The 21,055-nt window shown below is 38.3% G+C and overlaps 1 protein-coding gene across 4 annotated transcripts in view; it reads left to right on the forward strand.

The window, feature by feature from the left end:
• Positions 1-21,055, forward strand: part of LOC120302541 (prominin-1-A-like) — a 40,618-nt gene that overhangs the window by 11,380 nt on the left and 8,183 nt on the right. For all 4 annotated transcript variants that reach the window (XM_039331109.1, XM_039331106.1, XM_039331108.1 and 1 more), the window contains exons 3-16: positions 3,480-3,541; positions 3,848-4,053; positions 5,457-5,577; positions 8,551-8,614; positions 9,139-9,228; positions 9,936-10,126; positions 10,609-10,683; positions 11,046-11,109; positions 14,114-14,273; positions 14,896-15,054; positions 15,467-15,590; positions 15,965-16,056; positions 19,150-19,234; positions 19,449-19,598. In XM_039331109.1, the coding sequence (XP_039187043.1) occupies positions 3,480-3,541; positions 3,848-4,053; positions 5,457-5,577; positions 8,551-8,614; positions 9,139-9,228; positions 9,936-10,126; positions 10,609-10,683; positions 11,046-11,109; positions 14,114-14,273; positions 14,896-15,054; positions 15,467-15,590; positions 15,965-16,056; positions 19,150-19,234; positions 19,449-19,598 (1,643 nt within the window). The remainder of the gene's footprint in view (positions 1-3,479; positions 3,542-3,847; positions 4,054-5,456; positions 5,578-8,550; positions 8,615-9,138; positions 9,229-9,935; positions 10,127-10,608; positions 10,684-11,045; positions 11,110-14,113; positions 14,274-14,895; positions 15,055-15,466; positions 15,591-15,964; positions 16,057-19,149; positions 19,235-19,448; positions 19,599-21,055) is intronic.

Here is a 21,055-nt window from a genome sequence, read left to right on the forward strand (position 1 = left end):
GGACTTTTGGCGAGCTCAGCAGGGCAGAGACAGCCTGGACAATTCCTATTGGCTTTTGAAAGCCAATAGAATTAGACTCTATTCAAGAGAGTCTATTCTATTGGCTTTCAAAAGCCAATAGAATAAAAGGGAGTAGCACAGCTAAGGAAAAGGGGGAAAAAATGGCGGACTGCGTTGTTTGGCGACCCCCGTGAAATGGTCGTTCGACCCCAAATGGGGTCCCGACCCACAGGTTGAGAACCACTGCTCTAGAGGGTATTTTAATGGCATTTTAATTTAAGAGCTATCCCTGTAGAAATTATTTGGAAGAGCTAAAGATAAGCAAGCTCACAGCAGCCTTTTATAAGGAACCAGACTGACGTCCTTCACATTGCCTTGGTGGTCTTCCTAGGAGGCAGGGAGAGCCATTTCCAATGGTCTGCTGGGATGATGCCAGGATATGCTGCCCTTTAGTTATCTGGATTTAAGAGATTTTTGAAGAAAAGTTTCTTGAACAAAAAAAAAAAATGTGTTTCCCTTTTCCTATCCTATCCTATGTTATGGTAAAGCAATGTTTAATTTGATGTTAGGCTCAAAAAAAAAAAAAAAAGCAAGAAAGACATGCAGAGTTACACTGTAAGCAGTTTCCTTTATTGTCCCTTACCTATATACAGAAATCTTGCTAAACTCTAAGCAACTACTTGCATTATTAAAGACATACTCTGAGGACTTCTAGGAAGCAGCTATCTTGACCCTCTTTCCCCCCAACCAAACTATCTAAACTTCACTGTTTCTTGGTCATCTGGAATGCAGCCTCTCCCTCATGGGGAATCCAGACTACACTCCACCATTTGATTTCCTCTGTAGGATATAGCCTGCATTCAAGCAGAGATATCTTTTTAACATTATTTTATTGATTTGTCTTAAGTGCTTAGGACCCAATGCTCAAACTCTCTTGTGCAAAGTGTACACAAGGTTCAATCCCAGCAAAAATGTTGTTTTGTCAAATTCATACTGTACTCTTGCAAATGAGAAGCCTGCTTTTCTTTTTATAAAAGGTATTTCTCATTCTTTGTAAAACACCTTATGTGCTTTCTTCAGTGCCTTTTTTACTTGCCACAAGAGATCTTAGTAAATCTAACTCATTTAAATTTATATTAAATCTAAGTCATTTAAATTAAATCTAATTCAGTTAAATGTATTTATATGTTATATAAAGTGACTTTCAGAGGAGGTTAGTTCCCAAGGTAGCATTAAGAAAATCAAGATCATAAGGGGAAGTTGAGATAATGCATTAAAAGGAAACAAAACCAAAAATGTTTGTTATGGGTAAACAAGAGAGATATTTCTGCAAATAAAGTGAGTTTTACTGGAAGTGCAAACAGCTGAAAGAGGGTTCAAAAGCTGCAAAAAGATTTTGATGCTTAGAGGGTATATTTCAAGATGAGGTCTCTTGATGGAGTATGGCAGCATCAATTCTGCTGCAGTGTACAATCATGAAAATAAAATGTGCTGAGGCATCAGTCTGCCTGATAGATACGTTTTCAAACCTGAAAAAGCATTTAATTCTATTGCTACATCTTTTTTTTCTTTTTACAACCCTTTAATCCCTTGCTTCGGGGTGGAGTCGGGATGATTAGTGGAGCTGAGCATTTACTGGCCGGATGTCCTTCCAGACGCCTACACGGAGTTCCCAGCAGATATTTTCCCTTTTCACCCTGATAGAGAAACATCTGCCACTGCTTAGGATTGAACTCTCAACCTTCCAAGTGGGAAGCAAGCGTTTTCACCTCTAGGCCACCGCGCCACTCCTTATTGCTACATCGTATTGGGTTAAAAAAATATATATATATATCCCATATTCTCTTGAATATTCTTCCTGAATCCTGGGTATTTTTATGTCAAATGTTTACTTCAGATTAAATCATATATTTTAACAAGCAAAAATCATACTTACGATAAGCATTTTTCTTTTAACTTAAGGGTGAATTACATCCTGTCCCAAGGCCATTCAGCTAATATCTGAAAATTAGCACTGGAGCCTGCTGCCATTTTGGCCATAAAATATATGAACTCTATAGTGTAGGTCAGTGATTCTCAACCTTTCTAATGCCGCGACCCCATAATACAGTTCCCCATGTTGTGGTGACCCCCAACCACTTATACATCACTGGGTGCCAGGGGCGTGGCCAAAGAAAAGGGGGAAAAAATGGCGGACAGCCTTGTTTGGCGACCCCCGTGAAATGGTCGTTCGACCCCAAATGGGGTCCCGACCCACAGGTTGAGAACCACTGGTGTAGGTCACAGAACTGCCTTAATATAGCTTAAAAAAAAATAAAGGTCTACAGCAAAACTCTTAGAACAGTCCACAAGCTAAACAGCTCAATACTGCTGATTTGCATTGTTAGCATCTATGAATCTCTTCTCAAGATTAAATATGGTCCTCAGCCATCAAAAAGTTGCTCATCACTGTTCTAGTTTAAAAAGCTATAGTTGACATGTTGACCATTAGGAAAACCAATATGAAAATTCATAAAGGCACCTTTATTGAAGTTGTACAAAATTGTTACAAGATGATTGATGTTAAAGAGTTATTTATCAGTCATGTGGGTAGAAAAAAAGGTGGAAAAAAAAGAATGTTTGGTCATGGAGCCATTTTTTTACCAGTTTCTCATGATTAGATAGAATAATGGGAACTTTCAGATCTGCAGATGGGTTCTTCACTGGTGCAGTGTAGCAGTTCATTCATTGCTATATGGAATTTGGATCATTTAGAGTCTAGCATGACTCAGATATATTATAATCTTTTAATTTTCAGCTGACTTCCTTATAGCTGTACCCAATCCCCATATAGAATATTTGTTATAGCTATTTCCTATTGCATTGTCTGTCTGTTCCTTTATGGTTCCAAGCTGATAACCTTTGAAATGGAGAACGTTTGCAAAGCATGTAGCATTATACCACCTAGAGGCAGAGAGGAAATACTGCTTGCAGAGCAGTGTCAAAGGAAATACGTATTTGGGTGATAGGATTAAATCTAGTTACCTGAACTTTTCTGTTCCTGGAACTAAAGAGGAAAGTTTTATGTATTCTGAAGGCTGGTATCTCCCTAAAGTTTCCAGAAGCCCATGGGTAAAAAGGTTCATGAATTCTTCCTATATCCAATGCCACTGTAACCTTTTCTTTTCTGGCCAGTTAAGTTAATTAGTGATTTCCCACACAAATATGTGGGAAAAGTCAAAATATTGAAATCCTTCTAGGCATTATTTTCATTTAATTGTTTTGAATGAAAAATGTCTTCACTCTTTTAAAAATACTATATTTGCCATACATATATCCAACAGTAAAAATGGCTTTGGAGAAAGGGAGCTGGAGAAATGGACATTTTCAGCCTGGTAATCAGAGTCCAGATAGGAATTTTTTATAGATTTTAGATTATTTATAGATGTTAATAAATAAATGATAGCATTTTCTGTCAACCTCTCTGTGCTTTTCCCTAGATCTCCTGACATATGTGATCAGGCATCCAGATTTCCTTCAAAACCAGACAGTGTATAAAGAGGTAAATAGAGTGTGATCCTTGTGGTTAATGAAAATGTGAAAATGTCTAAGACTTGATATGCTGAAGCCTCATTGTCCTTTGCTAGATCTGGTTAATTGATTGAGACTTTAAAATAACATTTTTGCTGTTTAGTGATTTTTTTTTTTTTTGAGGCAGTAAAAATGGTATCTGAGGTAAATCCAATGGAATATGCCCACTCCTGAAGGCAGCCTCCTGTTTAATTTTCTATCCTTCTCTCTGCATTATGGAGAAGCATCCACAGATTGCTAACTCTGTTAACTCTCTCTTGCTTCCCTCCATCTCTAGATGCTAAAGTATGAGACGGGCTTCCTGGTTTGTACTGTCATTGGTCTTCTGTTCATCGTCCTTGTGCCTCTAGTGGGCTTGTATTTCTGTTGCTGCCGCTGCTGTGGACATTGTGGAGGTTTCATGTACCAGAAGCAGAATAAGCACACTGTCTGCAAGAGACAGACTCTTTTTTGCTTTCTGCTGGGCATCACTGCTGTTCTTCTGTAAGTTTTATCCTATGAAGAACGACAGAATGAGCATGAGGGAATGTGACTATTCTATGGGCTTTTGCTTATCTTTATAGCCTCTGGTTTAAAGTAGCTACTCCTGCACCTCTACATTAGATTGGTTTACATTGACAGAAAATTGGGTAGCACCTTAAAGTTTATAGTTGTATCTCCTGAAGTGGACAAAGATCCATGAAAGATGAAGTTGTAATAAATTGATTACTCTTTAAGATGCTTCTTGTTGATTTGGCAGCAAAAGGCTAATGTGATCAGTCCTCTGGAAACACACTGAAATCAGATTCCTTGATTTGTATGGATAAGTATTGTACTAACACAGCAGATGTTCCTAATATAATATTCACAGTGGCTGAAGGACAGAGTTAACTGAGATGTGAGTTCTTTTGTCCCCTTGGCAAGTCTGTCAGGATTGTTTGTATTTGGGGAATGGTTTCCTGAAAGTTGGGCCTAGGATGGGATGGGCCAAGCAGGGAAGCTGTAAAGGAAATGGCCATGGTGGGGGAGTAGATTCCACTGGGTGGGACTAAACAGTTATGAAGTTGCTCTATGGCCAAAGAGTGCAACCATGTGATAGCAGCCTGGAATGTTCCTGGTAATGCTTGATTTTGCCAAAACTCCCCTCAGCAATTTTTTTCCCAGAAGCAAGCACATTGTTAAAGCATAAATATGCCCTTGAGCATGTGTGGATTGCACACACACCTTTATTTTTCCTTACAGAAATTCCCACACATTGGAGAACTCTTCTATATAATTTGTTTCTATACTATTCCCAGAAGGACACAAAAATCAAAGTTAGCTATAATGTATTTTTGTTAATGCAGGCAGGATTACAAAGATATTGTGCGTGGCATAATTAACCACAAGTGAGTTGATGGGGTTAGAGAGAGAAGGTGCTACAGAACATAAAATTATTTTGACAAATCACATAACTAGGGGATTCCCAGCTGAAATCACACTATGATTCTGTAATGTTAGAAAGAACAAAAGGCATTAAGTGCTGGCTCTGAGCCATACTTTTTCCTTATATTATGTTTAGCTTCACACATAATGCTAAGGTATCTTTTTAAACCATGTATTGTTGAACATAATAAACTACTTCATAGATAATATTAGGGCAGAATTGGTGGCTTCATACATCATACAAAGCTAGAAAAACTCAACTCATTTTACATCTAAACATTTTACAAGATTTGTATCCCCATAGCTTTTAAAATACTTAAAACAACATCAATGTCCAAATAAATTTTATTTATTTATTGCATTTATATCTTACATCAGTTGGATGAGACCTCAATATATTGCTATGTTTGCAGCCTACTGAATGATGTTACTTAGTTGCCTTTCACAACTTTGTTCTTTTATTTTTACTTCTTCTGCTAAAGGGCTGGAGATATATGTGCCTATGTCAGCAATCAACGTTTATCCCAGGGTCTAGGGAGCGGTTTTGACATTTTCAACAAAACAGTGAGCAACCTGAATGTTTATCTGAATTCTATACCTCAGGTAAATATGACCCCTCTATCTTATCCTATTTTTTCATACCCTACACTGTATTAGTTCCAGTTGCCATGCGGCTTGCTCTGTTTTCCAGCAAAATATCTTTGATTCCATTCCGTTCCATTGCTTCCATTCTGTAGCATTTCTTCTACTTCTCTTGAGAAAACTGGTTGGCTCCTTTTAACCCACCAGCATGTTACTATTCTCTTAACTATAGTTTTAATACTTCAATGCCTGTACTAAATTACTTATGTATTGCCTGCTGGCAAATAAACATTAGATCCTGTTAATACTAGGGAAGATCCTACCAAAGAAACAGGTAAAGGTCTAAAGCTTTTCCATATCCTAGTTCAGTGGTTCTCAACCTGTGGGTCGGGACCCCATTTGGGATTGAACGACCATTTCACGGGGGTCGCCAAACAATGCAGTCCACCATTTTTTCCCCCTTTTCCTTAGCTGTGCTACTCCCTTTTATTCTATTGGCTTTTGAAAGCCAATAGAATAGACTCTCTTGAATAGAGTCTAATTCTATTGGCTTTCAAAAGCCAATAGGAATTGTCCAGGCTGTCTCTGCCCTGCTGAGCCCGCCAAAAGTCCCATTCTGCAAACGGTGCTGCAAGTTGTCTGCAGCGAAGGCGAGCTGTCTGGAAGTTTCCACCCCTCCCTGCTGAGCAACTACTAAAAATGTAAGTAAAAGAGGGCCAGGGGTGGGAGGCCGGCGGGCGCAGGGAGGGTTGCTGGTGCGCTTGGGGCCCGGCGGGTGCCTTACCTCCCTTGGGCTGGGCCAGCTGGTGGCCCAGCTGGTAGTTGGCCTGCTCCGTCTCTGCTGCTTGCCAGCTACACCTCGGCCGGCGCAGGGGGTGGCACCATGCATGCGTGGCACTCCCGGACAGGGAAAGTCCTCGACTTACGACAGGTTGGGTAGTCCTCGACTTACGACCGGTTGGGGTCGCAGCATTAAAAAGGTTGAGAACCACTGTCCTAGTTGAAGGCTAAAACATAGAGTAAAACTCTTAAGTAAATCAAAGAGATATGTCAATGTTCATAACTGTTGTTGATGACCATGCATTTTCATGCAATCTATCTGTGCCTTCTATTATGGCCCATAACCAATTAACGTTAAAGTAGAAGCAATAAAATGTAATGATTTTCATAATAGCAGAAGGAGCAAGCAATAATTGCTGTTAACAGAAAAATGTTTAAAATGATTTTGATTTAGATTTTTACCAACAACATTGTTTCAGTAGCAGTTCCCTTCAAAGGCAGCTCTGCTTGGACCACTGTATCATGTCGTACTGTATACAGGTAGTTCTCAACTTACAATAGTTTGTTTAGTAACTGTTCAAAGTTACAACGGCACTGAAAAATGTGACTTATGACCATTTTTCACTTAACGACCATTGCAGCATCCTCATTGTCACATGAGCAAAATTCAGATACTTGACAACTGACTCATATTTATGACGGTTGCAATGTCCCAAGGTCACATGATCCTTTTTGTGACCTTCTGACAAACAAAATCAATGGGGAAGTCGGATTCACTTAACTACCGTGTTACTAACTTAACAACTGCAGTGATTCATTTAACAAAAGAACAATGGGGCAAAAATCACTTAACAAATTTCTCACTTAGCAATATAAATTTTGGGCTCAATTGTGGTCGTAAGTCAAGGACTACCTGTGCTTCTGAGAATTGCTTTTGTAGAACAATGGTTCCAAGAAATCTTTGCAAAAATCAGAAAAGTATCTAAATCCACGAATGTTTTTTAACCATTAGCAACCAAGGGATATGGCAAGATTAGCAATCAGGGGATCTGGCAAGAAAAGATTGTAGAATAGAATCTTGGAATATCTGTGCTCTGGTTCCCCTTCACTGGAACTAAAATTACTTTTGGGTAGCCAGTTTGTGACCTTGGTTGATTTATATGCTTTCTTTCATAATGGTTTTTAATAAGACAATATAAATCCAAATATCCTAAAATGTCAATAATATCTGAATACATAAAAAGCAGCATAAAACATCTAGTGAAAATGACTTAGAAAAAGTAACAATTAGATTATCTTAACAATCAAATAACATGACTGCTTTATGGCAAAAAAAAGGCCTTAGAATTTTTTTAAAAAGGCCTTAGTTTTTAGTATCGAAAAAGTGGTTGTCAAGCTTTATCTCCAATGAGACCTTGCCAAAATTGGAGCGCTATCACTCAGATGGTTGTGCTCCAAACTTCAAGATAGGAGGGCATTTAGAGCAGGACTTCTAAAGATGACTGCAATGCACAATTAGCAGTTCAGAGAAAGGTACATCCTTTCAGAAGTTGTGCCCCCAAGTTGTGAAGGACTTCATTGGTTGGTACCAACTCTTTTTACTTGAAATGAGCCAGCACAGGAAACATATGATCGTAGTGCCCATTCCAATTATTTATCTAGCTGCTGTATTCTATACTAATGGATATTTCTAGACTATCTTCCAAATAGCTCCATCTCTTTCTTTCTCCCTCCCTCCCTTTCTCTCCCTCCTCTCTCATTTATTTACCTCTAGAAACCAAATATTGCATTTATTTTGTGTATCGTATTTTTTTCTGTGACAAAAAGCACATAGGACAGTTCCTTAGAAGTAGTCCACTAAGATCTTCAACAAATATTGTTGCAGGGCAATATAGCACCTATTTTTTATATGATTGTATTTCAGTCTTTGATGTTTATATATAATGACTCTTTGGTTCAACAATTCTGATGGTTCCAGCAACTTTGCCAGCTGAATCTATATACAGTTAGTCAGTATATGACTTTATATCTGAAATATAGAGGAGGGCTTTTTGGTACAATAAACATATTTTAATAATCTTGTGTTCAAATTGTATATGACATCCTATGTTTTTCCTCATAATTTCCATGAATCCACGAATCCCAAGTTTAGGATTTTAGTTTTGTGTGCTATCTTCTCTGTTAATGTAGGATTTTATTTTATCTCTCCCACAGGAGATTAATGACATCATCAGGTCTAGTAACGTGCCACTGGATCAGGTCAATGTGAGCTTGTGGAGTAAGTTTATGCTTTGGCTACAATTCTGGGGTAAAAGACGTATGCAATCTCTAGTGAAAGAAAGTAAAAGATTCATGATGACATATTGGAAATGTCTCAAATTGTGAAATATCATTTTTGCACTGCATCCCATGATTACAGAGAATCAGATTAGGAAGATACCTCTGAATTTTTTCAGAGCATTCTAGAGAAATAGGAAACAAAATGTTGTGTACACTACCTTGAATTGTACAAAATAAAGGTGGGGTATAAATTTTTATTGTTATTTTTGAGTGCATGAGCGCACAAGCTTTTTTAGGCCAAGTGATGTGAATCATATCATCTTTTGGGGGGTTTCCATGTGTAAAGTGAAAGAAAAATGGGTATGGTCAAATGAAAAAATATATGCAAAAAGATATTTACATTTGCACATTTCTGTCCATCCATCCTAAAAATTTTAAATGGCCGTGGGGTTTTACAGGCAAATGGCAGTGGAAAAAATATTTCTGTTAATAACTTTGTGTTGATGCTTTCCTTCTTTGTAGATATTGGTGATACCTTGGGGAGCAAGATCAAGGATAAATTAGGTGGACGAACAAACAAAGTATTAGACACAGCTGAGCAGCTTCTTCAAGGTATTGCAAGAGAGACTGGATTAGGAAATGGTATTGAGATATAATAGTAGAATGGAAGCCCATATACATTGGTAATAGAGGGCAACCCAGAAGTTGAAGGAACTTTTACAGAAAGTTCTCATAAAAAAGCTCTAGACTTTGTTATAGTTCTAGAGACAAGTGATTTGCTAACTTTATCATAAGAGATGCTATGACAAGAAAAAAAAAATCTTGTTTTTCTCTCCAGAGCAAAACCACGGGAACCCAAAGGCTAGGAAACTGCTGGAGACATATTGATTGATTTTATTATGTTTTATATGTTTGAGGGGTAACTCCCTGTGGACTAAATCAGTGCCAGGTCAAGAAACAGACATCAAAGGGATTCTAGGAATGTCATTTATTGTTATAGGATATAACAGAGTCTTAAAAGCCTGCTCAAGTTTCTCTCTGTCCCATCCTATCCAAACAAAATCAAAGTGGTATTATTTTGAATTTCTTTCTCATGCTTCTTTCTATTTCTGGACCATGAAACATAGCAATAGCACTTAGACTTTATATACCGCTTCACAGTGCAAAATCATGTCCAACTCTTTCCTTATTTAATGGTCTTTTATATCTTGCACAAGATCATCTCTAAGTTCTTTTACAATCAAGAACTAAATGGATACTTCAGGTTGTGGAATTTTTCCTCAGTCTTTCTTCTGTCCTTCCTACTTTTTATTTTATAGACATTCAGAGCATAGATCAGGAACTCCAGAAAGTCAACCAGACTGGTGCTCGCTTGCAGGAAATACAAAAAGAGCTGAACAAAAAGCTGACTGACCTGAGAACCGAGATCAATGCCACTCTGAAAGAATGTGGCAGCCCCTGTGAGGAAGTGTCCGTAGAGAACCTGACGCCTGAAGCCAATTTTGATACGGTAGAATGGGGTTTGGAAGAGAGAGAAATATATGAATGGGCAGGGTGGATTATTGGACGGCATAGGAAAAGATCTGATTGGGTCAGGGGTACGGTGAACTGTTCAATGTTTTTTTTGGGGGGCATAGAAATGCAATTAATGATACATCTTAAAAGTCCGGCTAAGGAAGCATAATGTAATTGGGGTAAGATTGCTGAGATAATTGACCTATGGGAGGCTGAAATCAGAAGCCATAAAACAAAATGTATTCCAATTGTAACACCATACAGAATAGGTTACAATGTAGGAGTATGTTTTCAAGTTGTCTAGTTCTGTGTTCATTAACTCCTAATCATCCATATGTATACACACATTTCTATGTGGCAGCTCTTGCTTCATGTGTTTTCACTGCATCCCACTAGAAACATAGTACATACCCAATTGCTTAACTGGGGTTGATCAAACAATAAAAAGATAGGTTTTTGCATTATTTCTTTCTGCAGATTCCTGATGTCAGCCATCCGCTTAATTTGATATCTGATGTGACACGTTTAGATCTCAACAGTACTCTAATAAAGGTAACACCCTCCTTTTCTTCTACAATTCTCTTTCCAAGTATCTACTCCAAGTGCCAGTGCAATAAGATGGATGCCCATGAAAGGTTGAGGAACAGGACAAAATGGCCACTTCAACAATCATTGGTCATTGTTTGGAGCCATTCTGTTCATGGACTGATGAACTCTATTTGTATGAGACCTGTACTATGTCCTCGAAATGGATTAAATTTGTTAATCTGGGGAAATGGCAAATGTATCTTCTTGGGGGCTTTGTCTTTTCTTCAACAGCTTGGGCTCATGTTTTACTTGACTTATATTCTGAGATCTGAGCTTTGTTTGTTTGTGTCTTCATCTGTGTCTGTCTGGATGTCTTTTGCTTGTAGGCAAGAAATTTCGTGAAAGAGATACCACAGAAAGTCTCTAATCAAACCAAAGAGGAGGTGTCTGGTCAGTAACCCAGTCATAGAATTTGTTCTTCATTTCAAGCATTATGCTATGGTTTCTAAAGGCATGTAGGTGTAAGAAATTATTCATATGACTGACATTATATATGGGGAAGAGGTGCATTTATAAGAGAAGGTCTGACATGCCTCTTCCTCATTTGTGGATACCTTACAAGCACCCCCACTTCAGCTAAATACAGTTTTCCAATAGTCCCATCTTTCCAAAAGAAATCTTTCTGTTTTCCCCCACATAAATTATGTAATTAATTAATTTATAATGTATGTATTGTGTTTATACTCATATTTCCATTAGAGTCATAGAATTAGAAGGGAACTTTTAGGTACATTAATTGAATCCCTTCCTTAATGCAGAAGTAATAAGTAAAATAATGCCAGATTACATCCCCTGAAGCACAGCTCACTATCTTCCACATACTTAGCTCCCCTATCAAACTATGACTTTTGGAAGTATTTTCTAATATTCAGCTGGAATCTCTCTTCCTGTTCCTTATGACCATTATTCCATCTCAATGATAGAGGACAGGTCTTAACTTCTGTATGACACGTCTTCATTTCCTTGAAAAGTGCTTTTATATTCCCCTTCCAAAATCTTTGCTCAGCTCTAAACATATCAATTTTCTTTGACTTTGTTTTAAAAATAAGAGTTACATTTTAATCCCCTTGTTGCTCTTTTCTGCAAGTTTTTAACTGATGCTCTTTTAAAGCGTGGTGCCCAGAACTGGACAAAGTACTCAAAGTAGAATATAATTATAACTTCTCCTGATTAGATAAATGAAATTCTGTTCACACAGTCTAAAACTGCATTTGACTTCTGAGTAGCCATATTTTGAGTTGCCAATTCCTATTCAGTTCTAAGATTTTTTTCAGATTTAGTAATATCAGGCCAGATATCCTCTCATGCTCTCTACCTGTGCATTTGTTTCATTTTTTCTAAGATCTTCCTTTGTTTCATTAGTACATTTGCTTTTGTGATTTTTCTCAAATCTATTAATATAATTTTGTATTGGGTTTTAATCCTAAATTTTAATATTTTTCAACCTGAAAACCTCTAGATATACAGACTTCTGGCGTTTTCAGGAATGGCCATACTGACTGTGAAATTCTGGGAGTTGAAAATCATACATCTGGAAACATGTCCCAAGTATTAGCCGAGGTTGGGCAACACTATCTTGCAGTATTAGCTATCTACTTACTTTTATGTCATCTTCATATTTGATAAGCATTTCTGCCAACTGTTTATTTAAAACAATTAATGACAATGTTGAAAGATGCCATAAATAACTAAATATATAGTTATTAATAACAATACAGACTAAAGGTTTACTGATAATGAAAACAGAGTTAAAAATATATGTATCCCTATTTCTCTGTATGTATCTCTCTGTAATACAAAGATCTGTGTTATAGCTCAAAGCCTGTCTGAATAAATATATATATTGGCTTCCTGTTAGAAGGAAGCCTGCCACCTCTGGAAGAAGACTCCAGAGCCCGGGAGCAGCTACAGAAGATGTCTCCTCTTGGGTTTCCACCAAATATACCTCAAAGAGTAGGATGTCTCCAAAGGATTTTGGCAAGCATTGCTGGCATTTCAAAAGGCCTTGGCCCAAACTGTGTACCCCTTTATCAATCATAAGCAGCACTTTGAACTGTACTCAGAAATTTAGATGCTTTACTCCGCTAGGATGCCACTATTTCAGTTCCTTCCACGCCACAGTCTTGCTGGCTTCCTAAATACACTAATGCTAGTGTCAGTATTTTTTGCCTAGTGATGTTTCCCCTCTTGGCATGAATACAGGGTTCAGTATTGTGTAGACTTTTAAGTAATCAGTACCCATAGATACCAAACCAGTTAGTGAGGCACACTTTTTGCCTGCACAAAAGCCCAGGTTCAGTCTCTGGCTTCTTCAGGAAGGACTGGAGAGATCCCTAGCAGAAAGTCTGAAGAACTGCTGCCCATTAAGTAGCCTGATTGCTTACTGTATTAACTTATGGGGTGGTTTATTGTCCTATGTAATTATTTGCCACTCTGAAGATATTCACACTGTGGATGTAGTTTTTTTCTCACTGAATTAAAAGTGCAACAAAATTAGCCTAGACCAATGTCATCTCCAAGTTTCCTGTTTCTAACATCTATGCAAGTTAAGAAAGGCTTCAATGAAGCACTGTACTTGTGTAGAAGCCTTTTCCAACTTTGGTTAGAGGTAGAGGAGACTCCACCAATCACATAGTAGAAGAAGGCTGGAAAGAAGCTCTCAGCCACTGAGAAGGTGGGATAGACTTCTATGCAGGTGCTCTTTTGGTTTTTGTAACTCCCAGAGGATGTTGAGAGGTGGTTGAAAAGCAGAGCAATGTGAAGCAAATGATTCTTTTTAGTCACACCTTAGAGAGTATTTCACTTGAAATTTCATCAAAATGAAGTAATCAATTTGCTTTTTTTTATATACTTGTATAGATTCAACCTACCTGTATTTGAATCAGCCCATTATGGCTTGCTTAATTAACCATAGTAAAAAATCCTGGGATTTTGTATGAACATTAGACAGTGCAGATAATATGTGTAAGATGAAGATCTGATGCAGTATTAGGTAGATTCCTGTTTTTCATGATTTATTGTTTTTCAGCCTCTTTGGTCAAACATATCTAGTTTCCTGAATTATTCTACTTATTATTCCCATGTGTAGCTATTTTCCTGCTCCTACTACACCCTGACTTTAGTTTCATTTAATGGGAACTGATCCCTCAAAAATAATATAATCTTCACTCCCAGAATTTGCAGTCAACTTTGTCTGTTGTTTATTGCTTTGTTAAAGATGCCTCTTAGGTAATTAAAAAGTTGAATTGCATCACTTAGATTAAGATGCAGTGTAAATTGTAGTTGGAGAGCTTAACATATCCATTATCCTTGGATAATTGCTGCTATTGTTTAGGTGATCCATGATAATACACATAGTATAATGATTTACCTGTGTTGGCTCCAATTATTAAAGATATACAGGATATACTTTACAAAGTCAAGAAGGAAATTAATGCAATCAGTGATAAGTTTCACATGCTGGTCTCAATGAAGAATATCACTGCATTCATGGAAAATCTTGTAAAGAAGGCAAATGACTACAAACCACTTGTGGTCCAATATGATGGCTACAGGTAGGAAAAATTTCTCAATTTTTCATATGTTGCAGAATTATTTGGGATGATATCTACATTCCATTTTAGTAGACAGAAAGTCAGTTATAGAAAATATGGTGTAGCTCAGAAGAAAAATGAGGCTTCTAGAAATCTCTGAGGTACTGTTTCAAGCATGTTGTTTGAATGACCAGCACCTCTAATTTGCAAAAGTTTAAGGATCTATTTAATTATTTAATCAGAATTTAATACCAGTTCTTATGCTCTGAGCTTGAATTGGGTCTTATTATTTTTATTACTTCCTTTAACTTCTAGTGCCTATGTTCATAATGCACTGAGCTACAAATGATCCAAGCACATTTTAGCCTAGGATGCAAACCCAACTCATGCAGGTACTTTGTGGTTTAATGTGTTATGTACAGTACCTGAGAAAATTTGGTTACTTGAGGAAATTATAATCCTGGTTGGTAAACATCCTGTTTGAGCAAAATTAGTCTGTTGTAGATGCTAGCACAGCATAGTCTTCCTTATTCTGATTTCAACTGAATTAAACTGATTTGACTCAACTGAGTGTACTTTCACCCCTTTCCTTCCTTCATTGTTTGAAGTCTGAGTGTTAACTAGTTGATTTCTTTCACTACAGGTGGGGTGTTGGCGTCTGCCTTTGCTGCCTGCTGCTTGTAATAATTGCATTCAATGTGTTGGGTCTTTTGCTTGGTAGTCTTGGGCTAGATCCACATGGAATGCAATGGCCTACCAAACGAGGCTGCCTCTCCAACACCGGTGGAAACTTCTTTATGGCGTAAGAAATGTTCTCTTCTGTTCAATATAGGGAAATAACTGACAATAACTTCTTTATATCCTTCCAGATCATAACCAAAAACACTGCTGATATTTTTATGTAATGTTAGTTGCTTTGGAGAATGTACTTTATAGAAAGTTTTCTAATTTTACACTTAGCATAGATTTCTATCAGGAAAACATAAATTGATACTGTACACAAATGTCGCTGTTAATGCCAAGGTACACTACTAAGTTGATAATGTCCTCTACTTGCCTCAGCACATTGTTTTCCTGCCTTGCTCTATGGATCTTCACACTAAAGTGGCACCATGAGAATATAAGATCCAACTGTAGAAGGTTCTATGGGTTGTTCACATCCAAATCAATATTTGCAATGTAAACCTCTGATTAATTCTCATCTTTCATGACAGGAGTGTTGGATTCAGCTTTATATTTTCATGGTTGCTGATGTTGCTGGTTCTACTGCTATTTTTAGTTGGGGGCAATTCATACACGTTGGTGTGCCAGCCTTGGTCTAATGGAATTCTCCTTCAGGTAAGCCACCTAGGTTGCTATTGTACTCAGAACTGCTAAGTATCCCCTCATGGTTAGGAATGAGAAGACAAGGGGCTGCTTAGAGTTGGTTGATAATTGAAGTGGCACATACTGTAAGCCTAATAAAATAAATGCATAAATATTATGACAGAGGGAAAAAGATTAGTTCATGGTTATAGAATTAATAATGGTTTATTAATTTGCAATCTTTGTTTGCAGTTCCCTCTTCCAACTTTCATAAGTCATTGTTATTTCAGTCACTAGCTGCAGCAGTTTCAGCTTTGGGAGAGGAGAAAATACAGCTAGAGGGATCAGTAAAGAGTTTAAGAAAATTTAGAAAAGATTTTATCAGATGCTACTTATCTTTTTTCTAGTATCTGGACACATCTGGATTGTTTCCTGAATTAAATGTGAAAAAGCTCATGAATATGAAGGGTTCTGATATAAACCTGACCAGCATATACAAGTGAGTGCCAAGCTGCTTGGGTGAACTATCATTATGTTTGTCCTCAGTTTCCTTGTGAGGAAGGAGAATCTGGAGAGAACATAAATGTTGCAGGCTTAGTGAAATAGAATTTGGGGGGGGGGGTGTACAGAGGAAAACCTGTAATGAAATACATGGAAGCACTACACAGATTAAAGTATTTATAAATGAGTTAAAGGTTGCTAGAATAGTATATGAACCATATTCCCAGAATGTGGTCTCTGCACAAATCATGTGCTTTAAGTCCTACTTTGAAAGCTTTCTCCTAAGCAAGTCCCTTCAGTTTCCCCTTCCCAATGGATGAGCTCCTCTTACCCCATCCCATCCCTCCACCTCCATTGGTCCAGGATAGTCTATAGATCATCTAAGTCAGAGGTGTCAAACTCACAATGTCATGTGACATGTCATGATGTATTGCAACTTTTTTGCCGTTGCCAGCAATGGGGTGGGCGCGATTTCACCATGACGCATCCGGTCCGCAGGCCGGTAGTTTGACACCCCTGACCTAAGTGATAGGACCAAGTTGAAGCCGCTGAAAATAGTGTACATATTTTTGCTGTCAGTGACCACAAAAGCTGAATTTTTCTCACCTGCTCCTTGCAAGGAAGAGGAAGACTTGTTTGTGTGTGCAAGTGATAGGAATGAATACAGGTAGTTCTTGACTTATGACCACATTTGAACCCAAAATTTCTGTTGCTAAATGAGATATTTGTTACGTGAGTTTTGCCTCATTTTACAACCTTTCTTGCCACAAGGAAATCACTGCAGTTGTCAAGTTAGTAACATGGTTATTAAGGAATCTGGTTTCCCCATTGACTTTGCTTGTCAGAAGGTTGCAAAAGGTGATCACATGACCCCAGGAAACTGCAACCATCATAAATATCAATTGGTTACCAAGCATCTGAATTTTGATCACATGATCCTGGGGATGCTGCAATGGTTGTAAGTGTGAAAAACGGTCATAAATTACTTTTTTCAGTGCCATTATAATTTTGAATGGTCATTAAATGAACTGTTGTAAGTCAAGGATTACCTGTAATGTGCCTGCTTCTACAGTAAGGCCATTCTGAAGATATCTGTGGAGATTCTCAATCATCTAGGTCAGGGCTTTTCAACCAGTGGTATGTGTACCACCTGTGGTACTTTGGCACATGGTGATTCACAACCATCCTAGAGAAATGTAGTGGGGGAGGGGAATGAGCTGAAGAGACCCAAGCCTAAGGGAGAGGCAGCTGGACCTGCAGGACTGTCGGGCTTTGGCAGAAGCCCCAGGAGCACCGGCAGGGCTCCAGCTGATTGGCGCTTCTGGAAGCAGCATGGAGCTGGAGGTGAAGTGAAGAAAAGGGGGGGGGGGAGGAGAGGATATAAAAATAGGTGTTTTTTATGGGAAAGGGGAAAAAAGACAACAGGGAAAGAGAAGAGGACGGAGAAGAAACTGTGGAAGGAGAGCTCAGCAGGCAGGGAGGAAAAAGAAACGGGGAAGAAGCAGCAGCTGGTGCTGGAAGAAAAGGTCCCCTGGTTCATTTTCTCCGGCCAAGAGAATACAATCAGTGCTAATGAAATGAAAAGCTGGCAGACGAGCATGTTGGAAAGGAGGTGGGTTTATTTTGGAAGCCAGTGGGTTCCTGGTCAACTGGCAGTTTGAATGGATTACCATAAGGCTTTTTATACAGTTTTTATAGCGTTTTGTAATTCAGAGGCTTGGTTTGTGTGCTTTGGTTATTGGTCTGTTTCACAAAGGCTACCAATGAGTCCAAAGTGTTGGCTTCGTAGGTTTAATCCCTTTAAACAAATGTAATTAATTTTACCCCCTTGGGTCTATCTATGGCTTTTAGCAAGTTTTCTTTGTAGGTAAACAGGCTTAATTTAAGGTTATCGCTTTTTGCAACTGCTGGAGCTTGTTTGCTACATTGTTTAAACTGAGACAGGCCTGAGGCAGCTTAAAGGAAAAAAAAAAAACACAGTCAGTGTTTCTTTATTCTGGGAGGCTTTTGTGAGCCTTTCTTGCTTTGTGCTTGATTCCTATGTCTTTAAGAGTACAGGGAAAGGACTAGGTGTGTGTGTGCATTCTTACTACACTGTGGAAGGACAGCTCAGAAGGCAGGGAGGAAGAAGAGGAGAGGGAGAGAGGAAGAAGGGCCGACCAGTTAGCTCAGGGGTCTACAAACTTAGGAACTTTAAGACCTGTGGACTTCAACTCCCAGAATTTCTCAATCAGCCATGATGGCTGAGGAATTCTGGGAGTTGAAGTCAACAAGTCTTAAAAGTGCCAGGTTTGAAGACCCCTGAGCTAGCTGGTAGTGGTGCATATTAATAAACATGGATAAATTCGTCATACATTTGTCAATGCAAAGGGAACATGATTCAGCAAAGGAACAGCCACTGAGGAAATTAAAACCAGTACTTTTTAACTTTTTTCTACAGTTTGTAACATTTTATTAGATTATAGAATAAAATACAAAAGCAAATAGTAGGATATAGTGGGGGGGAAAAAGGGGAAAAAAGTGAGGGGGAGAAGGGAAAAAGAACAGCTTCTTCTGTTGCAGCAGAAGGAAGCACTAACATTGAACCTCAAATTTTTACTTTTCCATAATATTATAAACTACCCATTTCTATAACAACAAATGAATCTAATCAGTAAAATCCAAAATCCCCCCCTTTTTTAATTCATCAAATTTTTGACACCTTGCTAAGCACTGGTGGTACTCAAATATTGTCATGTCCTAAAAGTGGTACAATCTGTGAAAAGGTTGAAAAGCACTGATCTAGGTCATGGTTATCCCAAATATGTTTTTTTCCAAAAAGCAACTGGACTTTGTTAATGTTTCCTTTGACAACATTTTACTTCTCATTCAAGAAGCTTCTTCAGTTCAAAGAAAGTACTAAGAAAGCCCAGTTGGTTTTTTTTTAAACAAAAACAAACACATTTGAGCCATTCTGAAGAACTTTCTAGTTATGGACCAGAGGGATAGGGAGACCTAATGTGCAGGACTGGAGAGCTTGTTCTATGGGGTAATGTTCTTATTCAATTTATCCTTCATATAATATTATGCATCCTGTTTTCCTCTTTTAAAGAAATTGTGAAGACAATGCACCCTTGTGGAGTACCCTTCACCTAGATGAGACCATTTCTTTGAATGAGACCTTCAACATCAGCAAGGTAAATGATGGCTGCCTATATAACGAATCAACCCAGTGATAGAGTTAACTTTTTGCTCCCAGACATCAGCTTAGGGTTGTCACCAGGAATAGTTTAAGCATTTGGGAATAGGGCACAGCTACAGCCCTCTTGGACAGTTCTGGAGAATGTACTGCAGAACAAATGATGTTGTGCTCTGCATATACTCCTCTGGCACTTCTGTTTTTTTCTCTAGTACACTCAAGACATTGATTCAGCCTTGAATAAAACAAAAATCGATATTGGCTCTATTGAACTTCTGAAGGATGAACAAAGAAACAACTTGCTGAAACTGAGTTCAAAAGATGGGCCTCTGAATGTGGATTTTAACAGTACTCTTGAACAAGTAAGATGGAAAATAAGGAAAAGGCTTGTGAAAGAAAGGAAAAATGTTGATATAATTTCCTTCCCAGAACAGGAGCTCACCAGACATTCTTCTGTATTTGGTGGAGAATGGGTGATGTTCACATTTGTTGGGGAACACATTGCTGTTTCCTGGAAACAGGAGTTAAGAGTCTGTCACACAAGGATTCTGAGTTGATGTTGTCAAAGTAGTTTATTGGCAACTGCTCCAGTTGTAGCTGTGTTTGGTGAAGCCCTAAGGTTTGCATCTATAGCCAAACAGTAGAGAGAATATTTAAAATATGTACTTCTAAAGTTTTGTGTGGGTTTTTTAAACTGTTCTTTCTTTAACATGTATGTTTCTTTTGGGCATTTGGTATAGATTAACATCTTAATATAGTATAATAAAATAATAAAAATGCAATGAAAACATGTCATTCTTTATAAATAATAGTAACCACAATGAGTAATTCAGCAGTGATCAGACAGGCCAACTTGATTGATCAATTTGCCTGCTAATGCTGTTATGAAGAGGAGAGACTTTACCTAGTCCTTAAAGCAGTGGTTCTCAACCTTTTTAATGCCACGACCCCCAACCGGTCGTAAGTCGAGGACTACTCAACCGGTCGTAAGTTGAGGACTACTCAACTGGTGCAGCACCGTTTGCAGAATGGAACTTTTGGTGGGCTCAGCAGGGCAGAGACAGCCTGGACAATTCCTATTGGCTTTTGAAAGCCAATAGAATTAGACTCTATTCAAGAGAGTCTATTCTATTGGCTTTCAAAAACCAATAGAATAAAAGGGAGCAGCACAGCTAAGGAAAAGGGGAAAAAAATGACAGACTGCGTTGTTTGGCGACCCCCATGAAATGGTCATTCGACCCCAAATGGGGTGCCGACCCACAGATTGAGAACCACTGCCTTAAAGGATAATCAGAAAACCTGACGGATTGCTCTCCTGTCAGAAAACAGTCATAAAAATACCTATGTATCCAAAAGCAAATAATCTAATAGTTCCTAGCAGACATTTGAAAAATCTCTCTAGCACAGTGGTTCTCAACCCTTCTAATGCCGTGACCCCATAATACAGTTCCCCATGTTGTGGTGACCCCCAAGTGGGTGTGGCCACCAATAAGAGGGAGTAGGACAGCTAGGGAAAAGGGGAAAAAAATGGCGGACTGCGCTGTTTGGCGACCCCCGTGAAATGGTCATTCGACCCCAAATGGGGTCCCGACCCACAGGTTGAGAACCACTGCTCTAGCAGTTCAGCAGAAAAGAGGGATAAAGTGAACTCACTCCTCCTAGTGACGGGATGAGGAAAAACAATAATATATATTAAAACATGAGTATTGACAAGTAAAATACAGTATGCAGAAATACTTAAAAGTAAATCTGCCTTCAATTCTATATTTAATTCATTCAAGTGTATTTTGTTTGCTTGATTTCTGTGTTCTCTTTTTCT

This window comes from Crotalus tigris, unplaced genomic scaffold (assembly GCF_016545835.1).
Source record: "Crotalus tigris isolate CLP2741 ecotype Arizona unplaced genomic scaffold, ASM1654583v1 scf7180000024434.1680833, whole genome shotgun sequence".
Classification (NCBI taxonomy): Eukaryota; Metazoa; Chordata; class Lepidosauria; order Squamata; family Viperidae; genus Crotalus; species Crotalus tigris.